Below are 21,592 nucleotides of genomic sequence, written 5' to 3'. Positions count from 1 at the left end.
GCAGGCTCTATTCTGCTGCTGCACACAATAGGCCATAATCTCCTCTCACTTTCTAACTCTAGTAATTACACTTTTCTGATAACTGGCATATGGCCTTATCAGGAAAGTGAACTGAATTGATTACTCCCTGTAAATGCAAGTAACTTTAATCAAATTACATTGATTAAACGTGGTGCTTAGTTGCCCAAGGGTACAATCATGAGGAATTTGCATTATCATACAGCAAAACACCCGTACTGTGAATAATGTCAACTACATCCTTGTCTCCCCCGAGTCCCCTCGGGGAGAGGGGGCGGTTTATAAATTTAATAAACTGAAACTGAAAACTGAAACTGCAAATCATTGCCCACAGACTCTTAACCAATATAGAAGATGACTGAGGACAAATTGCACTCAACACATTTTAATAAATATGAATTGGCAACACATTTAACCATTTGCTAAGGCAGTAATGGCTAACCTTTTCTGGACCGTGTGCCCAAAGCACGTGTGTGGCCCCTACACGGCCATATCCCCGCGCATGCGAGTGCGCCCATCCCATACCCACACCCAGTGCATATGCATGCCCCACCCCTGCACATATGCAGCAGAGGCTCAAAGACCAGCTGACCGGCGGAAGGTGCGCGCACATATGTGGCAGAGCTGAACTGGGTAGATGGCTCGTGTGCCATCAGAGAGGGCTCTGCGTGGCATCTCTGGCACCCGTGCCATAAGTTCGCCATCACGATGCTAAGGTGTAGAAAGACTAATCCTATTGTTCCTTTCTTCCACTTTCCTCATATTCCATTGCCCTGACAATGCTTCATTTAAATGGAAAGCATTAGGGTGTCCACAACCTACACCACTCAAAGAAGGTTTCGTTCTTAGTGGGATCAATATCTCAGTTTCAGAAACTTTTTGTACTAGGTGACATGTTTAGTCTGATCGGATAGTTGTTTATAAAGGTTCTCTGATAGCAGAAGCTCAGCTAGTCCCAAAATTTTATAATCACAAAAGTGCAAAGAGCAGCAGAACCATCAAAAGGCTTGAGGTTGCTGAATTCATTATGCAGCATTTTTTTTTTAAATGCATGGAACTCATTCTCGTAAAGATACGAAAGAACTTGGCGTGCTGCATGTCGAATCTTTAAACTCTTTAATTCCACAGCAAGGATTTTCCTGGAGGAACAAGCATTTCCCTCTCTTTATTCTTCTAGCCGCAAGGAATGTTAACATGGGAACGGCTCTTCTGATGCCTCAGCTTCTTTCAGTTGTGCTATTCTGAAAATGAGACCTAATAATGCCTGTGCACAGCGGAAAATGGGAAAAGCATTTCATATTTATACTATTGTTCCTTCTTGCCAACAGACTATTCACCTGGCCAAATTGGTTGTTTTCAAAACAAAAAACATTGGCAGACAGATTATTTATTCTCTTTGTGCAGGTGTGTGTTTTTGTAAAAGACGGTCAGTTCTCTCAGCTACGTACACAATTGTTTTCTGTGATAAATATAGCCGACCAGCAATGCCCTCATTGCCTTCTGGACTCACTATCTCAATACCTTTGGGCATCGCAAAATTCCACTTGTTTGATCAGAAACTGGGAAGGGAGGAACAAAAGGCTTCAGCTACCGTGCTTCCCCGAAAATAATGGGAAAATAAGCTCTAGCGTGATTTTTCAGCGTGCTTGTAATATAAGCCTTACTCCAAAAATAAGCCCCAGTTAAGATCATCAGCCAGACGCATTTACCGTATATTTTCCTGAAAATAAGACCTAATGCGTCTTTTGGAGCAAAAATTAATATAAGATCCAGACTTATTTTCGGGAAAATACAGTAAGTCTCACCTCCCCATTCAAACATGGAAAGTTAGCTCATGTAGCAAACTGGTGCACAGGCAAGAAATGCCACAATTCAATGACAGAACAAAAATGCTAGCTTCAGTAGGATTCTGTTAGAAACTATGGTGATCCCCTGTTGTTGTTGTTAGCGTGTGGTGTTGTTACATAGCCAAGAGTCCACAATGCTACTGTAGAATAGCAGTTTGGCTTGCCAAGGTAGCAGCCCTGTTATAGGAAACGCTTGTGCAAGTTGTACCACGGAAGGGCGAGCTGGCTTCACACCAGAGAAAAAGACAAGCAGCTCTTTTTTGCAGTGTCTCCTAAGGTCTTCTCCCTTTCTGGAAGTGCCTTGCAAGTGGGCGCCAGAACTGGGAAAGTTCAAAGCGGTCAGGAATCTGACTGCCTGCACAGAGCACCAGCTCGTCACCCCACCAAAGTGGTAGCTATCTATCTACTTGCATCACATGTTTTCAAACTGTTAGGTGGACAGAAGCTGAGGTGAGTGACAGAACTCACCCTGCCATGCAGAGCTAGAGCTTGAACCACCAGAGCTGAGACCATCTCCAGCATCATTCAGCCACTGAGCCAACATGCATCTGTGATCCCCAGTAGTCACTGTAGGTATGAAATTACAGGGATCAGGGCCTGACTTGAATCTTGTTCATGTGCTGAGGCTGCTTCTTAAACACCTAAAAGAGTTTCATGATGTGTCTTCTGCTTATTGAAGAGGCTAACATAGAGTTAATAGGCTTGGTAAATATAATATTTAGCATATTTGGAGCTGATGTGCTCTGACTTTTAATTTCCATACAAGTTTTGTGAGATTTCAAATCTTTCCAGATAGAGAATTTAATGATGCACATATAATTCTTTTCCTGCCTTCACGGGGGCCAAATGCCGAATATGTGCAGTTTTCCCAGCCAAATGACTTAGAACAAGATAGGGAGAGAATACTCTCAACCAGACAGAATCAGTGCTGCTCTTTCCACAGCAAGATAAATGACAGAGGGCTGAAGCCAAATCCAAAATTGACAAAGCAGGAATGTTTCCAAGAGAAAGAAGAAAAGAGCTTGTTCATTTCTGATATACATCAGCCCAAATGGGACCCAAAGAAATCATCTAAAAATGGAGAATTGAATGCACACTGACAACAACTGTGAGCCTGAACAAATCACACACACATTAAAATTGTCATGGTGCATTGTACAATCATCCAGATGTCTAGACTGGATTTGACATTTTTATCCACCTATCAAGTCCTTCTCAAGGACTTAGGGTAGGCAGACATTGTTTAATTGTAGAGGAATCGTTGCAGGATGTAAGCTGTTCCAAGCAAAGTTGCCTTTTGCAATTGACTGATGGTGATTTTGTCAATGCCGATGGTGTTTAAGCGGTAATAACAGATCCCTTCAAACTCTCGTTTTCTGTATTTAGAAAAAAAAAACCACCTGAAATAGAAACAGTATGGAACAAAAACATGTACTTACTTGACAGGACTGTTGTGAGGAAGATATAATCAGAAAAGGAAATCAAGCCACATTCTCCAAGGGCATAAAAGATGCTGTCTTCATCTGCAAACTTCTCACGTTCCTGGGAAATTCTCTATTTTAAAAGATTACGAATACCACAATCCCAAGAGAAGAAAAATAGGTTTAATTAATAACACACCACAGCTTTAATACTCTATTATTATTATTATTGCCATTATTCATTTTCTAAATCCCTTCTATTACCATTCAGATATCTTTCCAGCCTTTAAATCTGTCAGATGGGCTTTGGGGGGTTAAAATATTAAAACCAAGTTCCCTTCTATCTATATTTTTATATAAATTTCGGTCTTTATTGAAATCTAAATCCTTTTGAATAGTAAATTATTTCTAACTGAGCAGGCTGGGATCATGCTATTAACATTTTCAATCCAAGGCAAATCAAGATATGCCTTGTTTCCTTCTAACTTTATAAGCAGGTAATTTAAAGCTTCTATCTTGCCACCTTTAATACATAGTGATCAGAAAGAATTTACTGATGGCTGGTTTGGAGAGCTTTTATACTTCTATGCGCAGATAAAATACTGAAGGTTACAGCACTTGAATTTAATAGCAGTGTTGCACTATATGAACATTTCAGGAAACCAGAATTAATAGTACCACGTATTTTCTAAAACTGCAAAACTTAACTAGCTTTGAAGCTTTGCAGACGTGATTTAAAGGATTTGTCTTGGCTATGATTTTAGGTGAGGCATACATAATGCAAAACTCTTTTTAAACAGTAGGACTGGGAAATGATACGCTAATGAAAATAAAGATAAAAGACCGAATCTAATCTCAGTGTCATGATTAAGAGGCCACAGTTTATCATCAATTGGTAATTGTAATGCAGACAGACCGTTCTGATCCAACAATTTCTTTTCTTTCTCATTCCATCCATAGATTGAATTAGTAAACTAAAAGCTATTAAGTCATTTTGCCTTCTGAAGTTTTAAAGGCCAAAAAAAGATGCAAACATTGGGTTAGAGAGGCTGAGTTCTATCATTTTAAAATAGTTTTTTTTCAGAAGTATTAGAAAACATTAGAAGGCAAGCACCATACACACACACACACACACAAGCACACACACAGAGAAGAGGAAGTAGAAATATTAAAAAGTGAGTGGTGGTTAATGTATATGAAATATGCAAGCACGGGAGCACATAAATCACAAGCACAAATTTAAGAGCGGTATTAGGGAACAAAAGACACCATCAACAACACACCAGGGTCCAGTTATACAACTGTCCCCTATCTGTTACCTCTGTCTAGCGAGGATCCCATCATATATGAGATAAAGGAAAGACAATTTGTTAAGCAACAACACTTAAAGCACATTCACATCATCATCTGTTGCATTTGAAGAGCAAGAAACATTTGAAACGATAACAGTCATAATTAAGAAACGTAGAGAAGGCATTGATTAGAAACTGAGATAAGAGATTCAGATGCTGCCTGATGCTATCGTTCTATTTCTGGCTGAAGTAGCAGAACTGGAGATAAAGCCGTAATAAAAGTAAGTAATCATACTGAGAGAAAGGGTCATTGCCAAACCAGGGGTGAGTTGCTACCGGCATTACTGCCTCCTCCGTGCACTTGTGCATTTGCACCTAAAAAAGGTATGTACATGTGCACATTAGAAAAGGGGGGGAAATTAAAATTTTTGCAAAGACGATTGTTCTGCGTATGCGCAGAACCCAACAAATAAAAGATGGTGCCGCCACCGATAGAATTGGTTCAGGGGCGTGGCAAGCCGAGTTACTACCTACTTGGGCTGAACCGGTCCGAACCGGTAGGAACCCACCTCTGCACCAAATGTTGTGAAAACATTTTAGGGAGCGTGAGATGTAGCAAAGTTGTACTTCTTCTGCAAAATACTGATACCAGTATTCACTCATTATATTTATGAAGTCTTTGAGGTTCTCTGAACTTGGTGGCTTTCAAACAATAAATAACCGCCTAACAAACGAACCACCCAAGAACACCCCCACCGACAGGGCAAGCTACTAGTGCAGTGACGGCGAACCTTTTTTGGCTCGCGTGCCAAAAGGGGGGGAGCGCAGGAGGGTCGCGCATGGGCGTGCCCCACCCATGACCCCAGCGTGAATGCACGCATGACCAGCACTCCCCCCCCCATTTTTTGCATGCTTTTTTTGCCCTTCCCAGGCTCCAGAGGCTTTATAGGAGCCTGGGGAGGGCAAAAACAGCCTCCCCTGTCCCCCTCCCCCCGAAGGCCTTCTAGAGGCTTCAGGAGCTTCCCTAAAGCCTACAGAGCGCAAAAAAATGGCCCTATGGTCAAACTGGAAGTTCAGGAACGGACTTCCGGTTTGCTTGTAGGGTCGTTTTTTGCCCTCCGTAGCCTTCAAGGAAGCTCCTGAAGCCTCCGGGGGGCCTCCAGGGGGGCAATGGAAGCGGTTTTCACCCTCCCCAGGCTCCTATAAAGCCTCTGGAGCCTGGGGAGGGCGAAAAATGGCCTCAAAAAAAAGACTGAACTCAGCTGGCCAACGTGTGCATGCGCACTGGCCAGCTGACAGGGCAACGCCTTGTGTCCCCTGACAAATGGCTCCATGTGCCACCTGTGGCAAGCGTGCCATAGGTTCGCCATCCCGGTACTAGTGTATAAAAAAGAGCACTCCCTTCTAGCACTGATGATGTTACCTAGGTGGGTAATGAAACAACTGCAAAAAGAAAACCAAGCTCAGAGAGCACCAAGGACCCCACAAATATGTAGTTCATGGTTGAACTACAAATATTCTCTTCTGTCGGTGTCATTATATTCATTCCGACAAAATCAAAAGGAAAAGCTACATAAGGATATTGTATGTCCAACATTTACACATACAATTGACAACATCTGGAAAAAGTTTTGAGACTCACTGCTCTCTAAGATTAATGAAAACTGTACCTAAACTCAGAACTCTGTTGTTTACAGTATTATAATTTCAAGATTGGGCGATCATACTGTTACTACTACTATCTCTTGTCATTTTAGAATCTGTTTAGCATGCAACTCTAATTGTAAAGAAAGTTCCACTGAAATGAGATTGATTTCCACTTATGTATAGATTTCAGATTGAGAGAGACAGAACTTTAGTTAAGATTTTGAACTCATTTAAAGGCCTTTTGTTTGTAAAACGTTAGGCCTTTTGTTTGTAAAACGTTTATCCCAATCATGATTTACAATTTTATTATGGCATTCTGTATCTTTCTTTACATTAGGAGTAGTAACAATATGTATCTCATACAGCATATACTACTGCTAAGAATATCCACTTTACATTATGGAGTTCTAAATATCATAATGAATGAGCTTCTGACACCTTGATGCAGTTTTGTGAAATCGATTATTACAACAGGGATGTCAGTAATTCAAACACATATTATAAACCAGTTTCTCTTGCATAAGAATGTGTTTTATACCATTTCCCCCAACTATCATTCCAGCACAATGCATTATTACTCTTGAATCAAATGCAAGTTATTTAAAAAGCAAGCATGCAGGCGTGGTATAATCAGTGGTAGTAGTAACAGTGCTAGTAATAGTAGTAGTAGTAGTAAATGACATGTAGTTAATACTAAGTAGATTAGGCTTCTCTTAATGACTTGCCATTGACATCAGAAAGACTAATAGTACATTCTGCTCTACCCACATATTGTAAGTCCTCTTTACATCTGGATTCCAAACTCATTTCTATCTGTTATCAAATTAACTATTTTATAAAGTTCCCATTTATAAAAATGGAAGCATTACTGCAAAAATGTGATGATGATTATTTTAAAAAAAAAAACAGTTTGACTTACTGAAAAGTTTTATATTTCCCCCAAATCGGCTGAGTCTGTTCAATATTGTCTGAAGCTCATTGTCACACTAAGTAATTCAATTTAATCCGTTTAGAATTTAAAATAATATTCCTAGAAAAATGAAAGTGACTCTAACCATAGGGTACAAGCATCTAGAAATAATAATAGTGTAACTGAATAGTATACGAACTCCCTTTTTACGACCCTGTAATCTTTTAATTCGGGGTGGAGTCAGGTTGACTGGATGGAGCTGAGCTCTTACTGGCCGGATGCGCTTCCTGATGCCACACAGATTTCTCAGTATATTTTTTTTCTTTGTACCCTAGGAGAGAAATATCTGATGCTACCTAGGATTGAACTCCCAACCTTCCAAGTGGGAGGCGAGTGTCTTCACCACTAGGCCACCATACCGCTCAGTTGAATAGTATATACCAACATATATTCTCTCTACTGCAATACATATATAGTCAAAGAGGTGACCGGTTCAATTTCTGTCAGATGGGTTTAGACAAATATTTCCCAAACATGGCAATTTCCAGATATGTACATTTCAACCCTTGGAACTCTAATCAATAACCATCTAATCAATGAGTGATTGCGGAATTCTGAGATTCCAAGTTCACGCACCTGGAAATGTCACAGTTGGGAAACATTGGTTGAGACCTTTAATTAAATGAGGAATAAAAAGCGAATACATTTTGATGAGGTTGCTGTGTATGGACCAGGCAGGAAAAGAGAACAAATGTTTTAAGACAGACCACTAAAGGCCTGATTGTCAAAGTGACAACAAATATATTCATCTGTTCTAAAACAGAAGTTAATATTGTCTGATTGTTGTAAGGCACAACGTATATACTCTACAGTATCACAAAGTACATTTACACATATAGCTGTATCATTGTCCTCTGTATCAAGGAAAAAAAGGACTGGGGATTTTGAAGCTGCAATTAAATTCAAAATAGGATTGCCACATTTAACCTAGCAATTTATGAACAGCTCGGTCATCACATAAACGAAGCCAAGCACGTAAGATTGCAAAGGCTTTATTAAAGCACAGAGATTAGTAATATGCTTTGAGATATATGAATTATGAAACACCAAATGTAAAAAAACATGCCAAATAATTATTTATATCGCTTTATTTACTAGTACCACAAATTCAATTTCAGAAATTGAACTATAGCACATTAATATTATTAATCACCATAACAATGCCCATTACAATATACCCTTGGTCGGTGTGCATTTAATAAGCAGATTTTGAATTTTTATCTGTGTCTCCAGCTTTTTTTCTTTTCCTTTTTTTTTTGAGCATATATATTTAAATTGAAGGGAATACATTGCATTAAATTAGAATATATATATATATATATATATATATATATATATATATATATATATATATATATATATATATATATATATATATATATATATATATATATATATATATATATATATATATATATATATATATATATATATATATATATATATATATATATATATATATATATATATATATATATATATATATATATATTAATTCTAGCTTTAAAAAAAATGTGGATACAACTTTGGCCATGCTAGTTCGGAAGGAAGGAAGGAGGGAAAGAGGGAGGGAGGGAGGGAGGGAGGGAGGGAAGGAAGGAAGGAAGGAAGGAAGGAAGGAAGGAAGGAAGGAAGGAAGGAAGGAAGGAAGGAAGGTTGGTTGGATGCAGCCTATGGGGAGTTTCTGCTGGAGAAAATAATTAGCATTTTCTGATTCCCATTGTCTTACAATGCTTTGTTCTGCTCCAGAAAAAATAGTCTAAACGTTACAACACAGTGGTAAAAGCAGTGGTAAAAGCCTCTAAGAACTAGAAGGGATTTGAGAAAAGTGTAATCCCCACCCACTTCTTTCTGTTTTGAAAATCTTGATGTAATCTGATCTAGTTTGGAAATATGAATGCAGATTGCCAGTAAGAGCACATCAAAACTATAAACAGATAATCATTTTAATTCAAAGACACCAGCATTGTTTTTACAAACACAGCTAGCCCTCAAATATTATAGTATTTTAACTTTCATATAATAATATAAAACATTTAATGAACAATGTCTGTATATCAAGAGATATAGGGAACACAATTACTATAAAATGGAGAATGATTATAAACTGACCATTTGTCTTAAATAATGAAAGAAAGCAGTGAATGTTCAGTGATATTTTCCATGCCATTAATATTTACACTTCAATACTTTTTTTTAAAAAAGATCATCTTAAGCAATCAATACACTGTTTTTCCATCAAAACCAAATATGTACTGTGTATCATGCGTGCCAGAACAGCATACATCTTAACAATTTAGATAATTTGTTTGGTCTCATATTTGGGATTAAAGTAACTGAACAATCATTAGAAAAAACATGAATGCTTAAGATTCTGCGCATTGTATTTGTTGTAATATCATTCTCTTTCAATCCCCATTGACCACTTTCAGGTTTGCTAACAGCATAATGTACACAAAAGTTCAAGTAATCTCCTTTTAATTGGCAGCATATGGCTCTTAGGCATTTACTTGGATGTAAGTAAACTTTCACCAAGTCATCTCACTAAGAATTGCTTCTCAGACTGGAGTTGGGGGAATGTTAAAAAGGTAAAGGTTCCTCTCGTACATATGTTCTAGTCGTTCCCAACTCTAGGGGGCAGTGCTCATCTCCATTTCAAAACCGAAGAGCCAGCGCTGTTCGAAGACATCTCCGTGGTCATGTGGTCATGTGGCCAGCATGACTAAATGCTGAAGGCGCACGGAACGCTGTTATCTTCCCGCCAAAGGTGGTTCCTATTTTTCTACTTGCATTTTTACATGCTTTCGAACTGCTAGGTTGGCAGAAGCTGGGACAAGTAACGGGAGCTCACTCCATTATGCGGCACTAGGGATTTGAACTGCCGACCTTTCTGATTGACAAGCGTCCCTTTGGGGGAATGTAGAGAAATTTAAAGGCAAAGAGAATTAGCTAGGATGGGCATCTTTATAGGTATATTTTCTACATTCCAGGTTCTCAATTTCAACTGTTCATTAAAGGCATGTTGGCAAGCCTGGGGAAAAAAGGTTCTGTCTGCCTTAAGGATCATATCAATTTAAATTTAATTTTAATGAGGCAACTCCTGAAAGCAGCAACATCAATTTTTTTTTCAGGTTTGCATGAAAGCTTGAAACAGATGGCTGCTTTAATGCATAACAGAGAGATGTTATGTCCATGAGAAATCCAATGCACAATTGCCAATAATTTTCACATTGTGCACAGCCCCAATTGTTACCCTTTCCAAGCTGTTATCCAACGGGTTTTTATCCAAAGATGTTTTAACATCCCTTAGTTTCGACAGATGGACAAGAGATGTACACCTTTGAAATCTCTTTTTGATTGCTCACTACCAAGATACTTGAACCGTTGTTGCTTCAGAATAACATGATCTAAATTTGTCTGTGTAAATAAGCATATTTAGGGCACTGATAAACGTTTGACTAAAGTTAATTTTCCAAACGTAAGTAACAAAAAGGGTGGGATCTTTAATTACCATAGGAATTAAGGAACTTAACTGATAATTATTTGAATCTATTTTGTAGTGATCAACAAATCCAGGGGAACAATTAGCTGGAAAGGTCTAATGGAGAAATTGTCCATTTTCCCTCACCCAAACTTTACATATATGATCAAACAGTGCATGTTAAATTCAGACTGCAGACCTATAGATCAGGGGTGTCAAACTCAAGGCCCAGAGGCCGGATCTGGCCCATGGTGTCCTTAAATCTGGCCCATGGGACTGCCCAAGAAACAGTGAAGGACCGGCCCACGTTGCCTTTGCCAGCCAGAACGGAGCTCGGGCGGGCTGCGTACAGACCTCCTGAGCTCCGTTTTTGTTGGCCCAGGGTTGCAGGAGGCCATTGGATCTGCTTTCACTGGAAGAATGAAAGGACCACCACAAGCGCCCCTGACATGAGTGACATCAAGCTGGCCACGCCCACCATGGCCCCCCAAGGTCAAACACAACCCTGATGTGGCCTTCAATGAAATCAAGGTTGACACCTCTGCTATAGATACCCGAAACTCCCATTACATGGGTAACGAAGCTTATTTTGGACAATTACTGGGCTGCACTACTGAATTATAACACGGCTGTGCAGTAAACAGGGTGGTGCAGCTAACTAAAAAGCATGTTTTACATTAGCAGAAAAATTGATATAATCCAGGAGATATTTTCATTTTTTAAATGTATGGAGATGAACACTTCTATGAAGTACTGCAGCCTTAATGGGGAAATCGCTTTGCAATTTCTTTGTACAGTAAACCTAGAAAATGAAGAAAAAATGGGTATAGGGCACATTTTTTATAATTTGAGCCAAGGAAGCATGTTTATTCCCGTGAGAAAAATGAGAACTGTTGCTTTTTTATTTTTCAAGGAACAGTATATGCAATCTTCCTCCGTAAAATTGACCTCATGATGCATCGAGCTAGACTTGTGTTCCTGGTGGTTTTGAGAGGCTAGAAAGAGAAATGTGCATGGATACCTTTCCCAGTAACAAATTAATTAACCATCGCCATTAAAAAAGCTGCACCTGAAATGCAAGAACTTAAGAGGGCTAGCATTCTACTGTCCAGAGGAAAACAAGCCACCAATATCCCATGACCCTCCACAGGCAGCAGGAGCCCAGCAAGCAAGGGATGAATCCTTCTAAAGAAAGCAAGAAGGAAAAAGCCTCTTTAAAAGGGACAGAATATATCTGATATTACTGGCGGATCTCCAATATTTCAGAAACAGTCCGCATTGGTCTCTTCAAATCATTTAAGGTATTTATCCTTTCATTGTGCACTCTAAGTGCAATATGGAATTTTGCAACTCGGAGAAGACTACCCGCTGGATTCTTCCAAAATCAATGTATCTTCAGGCAACAAAAATAGCACGCAAAAAAGTTTTAAGTGAGAGAGGCAATGATTTATTGATAACACGGGTGTAATTTGCCTTCATTGCTCTGTTGTGTTTATGAAGAGATGCTATTGGATGTATTTTGAAAGAGAGCTACAAGTGCATTATCTCGTAAGAAAAGCAAGCTGAAATGTTAGGGTGCACCACACGTAGCAAACATTTTCTTAAGTGTTAGCTATACACCAGATAGCCAAGAAGCAGTCTATGACTGAAGAAGTGTCTCCAGCAAAGAGAAGACAACAGCATTTACTAAAGAAGTATGTCTATAGAGATTCTATTTTATTTTATTTATTTTTTTATTTGTTTGTTTGTTTTGTCAAGCATGTATAAGATAATAGATACATACGAGATTATGAATACATGAAATGACTACGAATAAATGGGGTTGTTAGGATAGGGACGGTAGGCGGTAAGCGTTGGTGCGCTTATGCACGCCCCTTACAGACCTCTTAGGAATGAGGTGAGGTCCACAGTAGACACTCTAAGGTTAAAGTTGTGGGGGCTTGGGGAAGAAACCACAGAGTCAGGTAACGCATTGACATTGTCAGTCATCCAGGTCATGGTTGTCCCAAAGGTGTTTTTTCAAAAGGCGACTGGACTTCCTTTGTTTTTCATTGAAGATATTTCACTTTAGAAGATTCTTGGATGAGGAGCTAAAGTTATTCAAAGAAAAACAAAGTCCAGTCGCCTTTTGAAAAAACACCATTGGGACATGTATACCTCTTCAATCACCCACCATAACTTCTCCTTCTCTCTCTCTCTATCTATCATCTATCTATCTATCTATCTATCTATCTATCTATCATCTATCTATATCTATCTATCTATCTATCTATCTATCTATCTATCTATCTATCTATCTATCTATCATCTATCTCTATCTATCTATCTATCATCTATCTATCTATCTATCTATCTATCTATCTATCTATCTATCTATCTATCTATCTATCTATCTATCTATCATCTATCTATCTATCATCTATCTATCATCTATCTATCTCTCTGTCTCTATCTCTATCTTAACTTGGCTACTGAATTAATCTATTTTATGGCTTTTACAGATTACACTAAATCAGTAATTTGGTTACAGAATTGATACCCCGGAGGAGTTCTGCTCCTCATGCTGCTCCTGTTGACAATTTACCAATGGTTTATTTGATTCTGATTTTCATATACACCTATTTTTCATGCAATTATCTGCATATATTTCTAATAGCTTTTTTCCCTATTTCCCCAAGCAAGTGACAGAAAAGAGGATTACTTAGAAGAATGTTTAACTGAGAGTATTAACCCAAATCCAATCCCACAAGAGTTGATGAAGAAGTATGAAAGTTTGCTAATTTCACAGGGTTGATGTTAATCTATGTAAGATTCCATGCAAAAACCCCCGATGTTTCACGAGTGTCTTTAGCATCTATTTTGTCTGATAATGTTAGCTCCTTAGAGCCTAAAATGGATTACGTGAGGCTAGATTTAATAACAAACTGGGAGGTGAGAAATTATTGCAACGGAAACTTGGTTAAAGCATTTTGTCCCAGATAGTGTTGTTAGCTTGGGTGGATTCTTTTGAGAGCGGGCATCAGAATTTCATTTTTTTAATGTGTGCCAGTTGTGTTCACAGAAAAAAAAATGGCAATAAAGGTTATCTTGTTTTATAATACTGTGCTTGGTTAGTAAAGGTGTTGCGGTAGCTTCCTGCGTTGCATTTGCACAGTAGGTTTGTTTTCAGTATAAAACTATGCCATGGCTCCAGGTTTATCGATGGTGAAAAAATATTAACACTTCTTTAAAAGAAAACCAAAAATTTTACTTCAGAAAAGAAAAAAAGAGAATTATCAGTATTCTAAACTGACTCATATATGATATATGGGCAAACAAGTGAACAGCGCTTCAGGGTAAGTCTTTCTCCAGGGCCTATGTGAGGCTTCACATTCAATACTTGTCAGTACAGATGCCAAAGAAGTGAATATCACCCTTGTATAAAATGCCCTATTTGCTTAGGATGTAAGGTTTCATGTTATAAAGGTCTCCTTGGGGAAATCTTCCACAGACAGACGCATTTGTCAATGGAAAGAACTGAAGACTACAATTTGGAATTATGACACCTCACTCTGGGAAATGCTCAAAGCTATTAAGAGGTGCACTCCAGCCATAAATATTAGCAAATGTAAAAGCTAGAGAGCTTTCTAGAATGTCGTTAGAAACATATTTCGGCCATTATTCTGCTTTTCCTCCCAATTCCCTTAATATCTTTCAGCTACAATCACCAGATGAAATTAAAGCAGGAACTCTGAGGGTCATTAAAGATTCTATTTGTGTGTGTGTGGAAATACTCATTATAAGTAGTCCTTGACTTCTGACCATTCATTTAATGATCCTTGAAGTTATGGATGTAGGAGAAGAGCAGGCAGAAATGGAGAACGGGATTAAATGTGTCATCAGTTTAGAGTCCTTACATTGCTACAAGGGATCCAAGTCCAGCCCTCCTTTGAATTATGTTAATTCTGATCTAGCATCAATTTAGGGCTGACCATTATTGCCCAGATTCTTTTGTACAAGTTTGAATAAAACCTCTATGTTGCAACTTTATGGATGCTCCTCATTCTTTATGCCTAACATTGGCTATTGCAGCATCTCCAACATAATATGATCAAAATTTGGACACTTGGCAGCTCACCCATATTTATAATCTCAGGAGCACTTCAACTATCCCGTCCAATTATCTCTCCCCATCTATGTCCTTTTGTCCCTCTACACTCTATGGCACCTGAAGCCCTACTTGACTTTTGCCATTATCTCTCTCCCTCTACTCGCCAAGACAGCTGCTGGCCGCCTAAGGCTTTCTTCCCCTGGTTTATTTGTGACAGATTCCTCACATGATCTAGCAATAATGGCTTCATGTGGCCAGCAGCGGCTTCGTGAAGGGGCAGACTGGGCATGCCTCATCAGCAGTGGGAACAAGAAGATGGCAAAGGTCAGCTGGGGCGGTGGAGTGCAGGGTAGCAGGGGTCTCAGAGTACAGGGTGGCAAGGGAGCAGGGCTTGTGGCTGGCGCTGGGCTAGGACAGCTGAGGCTTCCAGGAGAAGCTGAAGCCCCGGAAACCCGAAGACCAGGTGGCTGGCACACATATGTGCACCAGCCAGGTGGTCTTCGGGTTTCCGGCACTCCAACATGCATGAAGAGCAGCTGGCCAGTACATATGCTGGAAACCCAAAGAGCAGCTGGCAACGGTGCGCATGCCCACAGAACGGGTTCTTCGTGCCACCTCTGACACGCATGGCCCTACATGCTATTTCCCTCCCCACCCCGAACTGCATTCCCTCAACTCCTGTATTCCTTACCTGGAACTCACATCTGCTTCCCATTTAACACATCTGGAGTTACAACAGCAACGGGATTGTCAGATTGCCATCACTAAGTGATGTAGTCTTATGACTCATGCTTTACGATCCCCTCATTTAGCAACAGAAATTCCAGTTCCAATTGTGGCCCAAAGTCAAAGACTACTTTAGCGTTGGCTCCTGGAGAAGGACTGGGGAAGGGTGATATCTGTGATCTGAATGTCTGTTGAAGAAAAAAACCCACTTCTGAAAGTGGGATTTGCACTGGGAGGAAATCTTGCACTTGCAGATATAATTTATTCTGCATTGGAAACAGTGTCCTAGTTATCTTTTTTTTCTAATGCTGTTTTCATTTTTAAAAAGACAATATTAACAGCAAAACAGCTTTTAATACACACCTGGGCGTTTTACAGCTCCTGGCCACAATTGGCCTTTTGGTAGTCCCTGTCTGACCAACGTTTTATTTTGAAGACAACTATTTTTTTTCAATTTACACATGTTTCGGTCCTCCACAACTGTCTCAGTTTCTCATGTGTCCTCTTGGGAAAACTAATTGCACACCTCCCTTTTAATGTAATCTCAAGTAGAATCTATAGACAGCTTTTATCTAAAGCTCATTACTAATTCCTTCATAATTCAGTGAGAACTACTTGTTATGATAGGATGGTCCTGAAATGCAGTTTGAAAACTAACAGTGGATTTCTAAACATGTCTTCTTTTTAATTCAAATGGCTTGTTTCTCAGTAAAAATTGTGTAGGGGAGAAAAATGAAATGTGTCAAAGGAGCTAAAGTTATTGTCTCAAGGAAACTGATAATAGAAATTTGTTATATTGGAAAAATGTTCCAGTACTATGGTGAACACAACTGTGCTCAAGGAAATGCCCTGTTCCTTAAATCAACTTTTCCATTTTTCTTCCCTTTCTATTTTTACAGGGCATAAATATTCAATACTTTAAATCAACGTGTTTTATTGCTCTCATCGTAAAGAAAAATTATTATTTCATTTGGTTGAGGAATAGAAAAGGTTCAAAAAAATGCATCCAGGAAGCTGTTAAGCCTGGTAATGAAATAGCATCTAGTGACTTTACAAAAAAAAAAAAAGGGGTGGGGGAACCTATACAGTACATGAAATAGCTTAGTAATGAATTCCCCTTAGTACTTTATTTCTATCAAAAAAAAGTTTGAAAGGCCCATATTTTAATTTGTTTAAGTAGCACAATCCAAGTAAAGAAAACTTCCATTTTAAGACGGATGATGGAGAAAAAGGTAAATATGTGTGGATATAGATAAAGATATAGCTATATATATGCTGTCCCTTTTAAAAGGGGTGGATATGGGATCTGAAGCACAAACTGGTTAAAGCACATGCTGACAAGTCAGTACCTGCCAAAAATCCTGAGAAGAGGGGTAAAGGTTAGGAAGAAAAGGAAGAAAATGAGCAAAGGTTTGTTACAACAATAGGAGAAATAAACCAACCAAAAAAACATCATGTACATCATAATGGCAGGAACGGCAGAATAAAAAGAATAGCAAGTTAACATTTCGGGAAGAAAGAATTGCTGAACTCCTTAGAAGCAACAAATAAAGGGGAGGAAATCAATGGTATTTATCAGTTGCCCTGCTACAATATCAAGAACTGAAGTGTTCTGACTTAGGCTTCCTGATAAAGCATAAATCACACCCTTAGTCCCAAAAACCCTCTTTTATTTAAACAGCTGTGAATTATGGTCATTCACAGCCTGTAATGAGTCACAAACAGTCTTTGAAGAGTCCGACAGATGTCTGCCAGAGTCTTTCAGGGTAATGCTGATAAGCACCCACCTTTATCTCCCTTGAAACACTGCCAGAGACGTAATTGTCAATTAGTTTTGCCAAGGCCCAACGGAGCACAGAGTCAAACAGAGCTTCTCAGAGTTTGAACCAATCAGAATGAACAAAATTGCTTCCTGCAAAGGCTCACATCTGTTTGTTCCTCTTTTATGTCTTATGGGAGGGGCCAATCATCTCCAAGCCTTACTCCTGAGTCACCCCTTTTGTCTTAACTGTTCTTGCCTTCTGGCAGCTCTGCGCATGCGCACACTGGAAACAGGCTCACACTGTTCTTCTGCCTCGCTGATGTCAGACTCCGGAGGCTTCGGAGGCAGCACATCACTACCAGATGGCCTTGGCCCCCTCTCTGCCTCTGACGCAAAGCCCTCGTCCGAGCCTTCCCCAGACTCCAGGAATGGCCCATGTTCCTCCCCAGTCTCCTCACTGTCAGCGTCTGCTGCCAACTCCACAGGCCACTGGCAGACCACAACAAGAAGGAATCTATATAATAGTCTAGTTCAGTACTTTCAATTTATGCCAACAAAAATAAAGCCTTCGAGTTTCAGCAGAGCCAAGAAAAAGCCAACAGGTCATAGATTCGCCCTTGAGCAAAAATTCATATTTTCTTCTATCTGGTTGTCCTCTTCCAGTGACCCTGCAGCTTTGAGAGGACACATACACGAAGCATTGAGGTAGGGAAGGAACAACTACCTAGCCAACCAGATCAATTGGGTCAACCTTGTCAAAATGAGGTGACGAATGTTGCAGCCACATTTCCCTCCACCGTCATCTCCAGTTTGAGATATAAAACAACTTTTGTAAGAAAAAAGCAATGTTTTCTTCCTAATAGCACAAAGTTACCAATCATTCCTCTTCTTCTCCAGCTTGGTGTTTTCCACATGTTGAATAATAGACATCAATAGCACTTAGCAATAGCACTTAGACTTATTTAACGCTTCATAGTGCTTTACAGCCCTCCCTAAGCAGTTTACAGAGTCAGCATACTGCCCCCAACAATCTGGGTCTTCATGTTACTGACCTCGGAAGGATGGAAGGCTGAGTCAACCTTGAGCCGGTGAGACTCGAACTGCTGAATTCCTGGCAGTTGGCAATCAACCGAAGTAGCCTGCAATACTGCATTCTAACCACTGTGCCACCACAGCTCTTATCAATGTTATCAAAGTAATCTAAACTGTACCTGTACCCTAACACACCTCAGGAACTAGACTGGGGAAACAGATGGTCCTTTGGAACCTATTTTCCTTCATAATAACCTCAGTGCAGAACTGCAAATTAACCCAATTAACCATTGGCACTTAAAATTAATGGCTGACTTCATGGTTAACCTGAGATTCCAATATATCTTTGGCAGCTGGCCCAGTTATCTGGAGAACAAATCTACTAAAATATATGCTAACATCTCATCTTCTGGGTGTACTAAAGGCACAGACATGGTTATACAAATAATTACTTCTCCTGATAAGCCACACCATCTGCCACATTTTTTTCAAATAATTGTAGATTTCAAAGGAAAAGCAGCAACATATAAATATGCATACAGCACTGACAATTAAAGCTGTGCATATATTGCTAATTTAAGTTTTCCCTTTCCTGCAATGCATACCAAGAGAAACTGTTCTATTAAGCTCAGAAAAGCAATGTAATTTGAAAGTAATATGAATGAGATAAATCAGCAAAAAATAATAATAATGGGGAAACCACTGAAATATTTTTTTCACCACAACCAAATCTTTAAGGTGAGGTCCCAGACTCAGTGAATTGTCTGAAGCGCCCATCCTCCCAAACAGAACCTCTATGAAGAGATACGTAAACTGTCTTTTCAGATCTAAAATCACTCTGCAATTCCAGTTCAAATTAACCACAGTTAAGACATTTGTTCTTTTATGATGAAAGAATAAACTGGGTGACACAAGGGCCCATAAAATAATAAACATCTAAAAATCGAATGCAGTATTTCAGAAAAAAAGGCAAACTGTTGTACTTATTTAGAGCTTACTACACATTAGAAAAATGTGAGCACGTCTGTATATGGACCAATATCATAAGTCTTATATTGGAGCGTTTGGGAGAAAACTGTTTCAAAGAGCAGCGTACACATTTTAAAAAATGACAGTAGTTTAACAGCACACTTTAAATTATATAGGTAGTCCTTAATTTGTATCCATTTGTGGAGTGACCATTCCATGTTACCACAGCATTGAAAAAAAGTGTCTTACAACCACTCCTGGAACTTACAACTATTGCAGCAACTCCCATGGTCACGTGATCAAAATTTGGGCACTTGGCAACTGGCATGTATTTATGACAGTTGCAGCACGGGGGGAGGGGCTTGTGATCATCATTTGTCATCTTTTCAGCCGGCTTCTGACAAGTGAAGCCAATGGGAAGCTTGATTTACTTAATGATCATTGGATTAATTTAATAACCGCAGTGATTCACTTAGCAACCATAGCAAAAAGGTCGTAAAATTGAATGTGTCAATAGCTATCTTGCTTTGCAACAGGAATTCTGGTCTCAATTGGGAGTGTAAGTCTGTGCTTCTTTCTCAAACAAGGAAGCTGACATTAAATATTAAATCCACACTCCAGAACAACCAATAATTCTTTTAATCAGCTTGTTCTACCAGTCAGTCTGATAAAAACTGGCAGCAGGGCCTTAAATTGAATGCATTTGAAACTGTCACCAATGACAACTTAAATTATTCCTTCCGCCCATCCAGATGTGCTGAGGAAAAAGGCAGAACAGGAGCAGAATGACATGGAGGAAAGTTAATGTGGCTACATATTAGACTTCTTTCTGCTACCCCTAAGCAGGTGGTGGGAACTCTATCATATATCTGGGAAAAACAGGGAAGTTTGCCTCAGAGGAAAGAGAGAAAGAAGAGCAAAAGTTCCAAAACTTATTTTTCCCATTTTTCTCTTGAAAATGGAAATAGGATGCCCTTTGCTACCATATTCACTGTACCTGTTGTGACCTAGGCTACCCAAAAGCACAAAGCTGACTTCTCATCCCAATAAAACCCCTTTTATTTAGCTCAAAGTGAATTCCTCTCCAGCAAAGTCCCAGCCAACAGTCTTTCAAGAGATATCACAACCACAGACCTTATCAGGCTTGGAGAGCTGCCAGGCCGATATCTTCCAAACGCCACTCTGTAGCAGACAACACTTGGCAAGAAGTCAGGAACAGATCTTCACTCTAATAAATTATACTGATTGTCTCCTGTAAACTCCCCTCCCCTTTCACTCCTCTTTATTCCCTATGGGAGAGGCCATTCACTGTCCACCTGTGCCTTTACTCCCAAGTCGGCCCTTGTTCCTTAGCTGTTCCCTTCTCCTGGCAGCTCTGCGCATGTGCACATAGGGAACAGACTCCAGCTGTTCTTCTTCCCCACTGATGTTCGACTCCGAAGGCAGCTAATAACTGTCAGGCAGCCCTGGCCCCATCTCTGCCTCTGATGCAGAGCCCTCGTCAGAGCCTTCCCCAGACACCTTCCTATTTCCATTTTCAAGAGAAAATTGAGGGCCATTTTACATATACCATTTCTTTGAGGCAGGAAAAAATAAATTCCTGAAAATTCGTATATGTGCACTTATAATGAAGAGGAAACTGGAGTAGCAATTTTGCTGCAATGACACAGCACAAATAGCAGAAGAGCCGGCCATTTATTTTTTTACTTTGAAGCTTCTAGAGTCGGTAGAAAAACTCCTAAGAATTTAGATGTAGTTACATTAATTATAATGAGCCAGAAAAAAAGAATATTGTCTGCTTGAAAAATGGACAGGCCTTTGCTTATTTTATACATGGAATAGGGGGGAAGGGGACATCTTTTCCCTCTCCCCATCCCCCTCCTCACAACACCATTGTTAAAAAGACAACTAGCATGCATAGAAAGATTTAGAAATCTCACCTTTCCATCGTAGCGTTTCACCACAAATTGATCAAGACCTAAATCTGGGAATAAAACCAAACAGGGTTATTAGCATATTTTGAAAATGACATTTTTGGCAGTTTCTTTAAAGAAAATGCATCACTTAAGCCTTAACCATCAAATCAAACATGAAAAAAATATATAACAGAAAGTAACCTTACGGTATAGTAGGTTAATTTTCTATCTAGTTCTACAGGTTTCTATAATAAATCTTTGTCTTTAATCACTCCACCTCCTCCTAACTATATCATCATCATTTACCTGCAGCTAGGTATGCTTCCCCCCCCACCTCTGATTCACTATGTTACCTCAATTGCACTCCTGTCATCTCCCAGCTACTATAACCGTTAATCATGTAGCTGGAAACAGCACACTT

General features: G+C 39.4%; 1 protein-coding gene across 1 annotated transcript in view; it reads right to left on the bottom strand.

The window, feature by feature from the left end:
- MICU1 (mitochondrial calcium uptake 1) overlaps positions 1-21,592 on the bottom strand; it is a 205,935-nt gene that overhangs the window by 98,995 nt on the left and 85,348 nt on the right. Inside the window, exons 5-6 of the mRNA XM_081955835.1 lie at positions 21,196-21,239; positions 3,305-3,419 (exon numbers count right to left, since the gene is read on the bottom strand). Of these exons, the coding sequence (XP_081811961.1) occupies positions 3,305-3,419; positions 21,196-21,239 (159 nt within the window). The remainder of the gene's footprint in view (positions 1-3,304; positions 3,420-21,195; positions 21,240-21,592) is intronic.

This window comes from Natrix helvetica (assembly GCF_964273705.1).
Source record: "Natrix helvetica genome assembly, chromosome: 5".
Taxonomy (NCBI): Eukaryota; Metazoa; Chordata; class Lepidosauria; order Squamata; family Natricidae; genus Natrix; species Natrix helvetica.
Note: the sequence above shows the minus strand (reverse complement) of the source record. Positions and strands in the feature narration are given on the sequence as shown.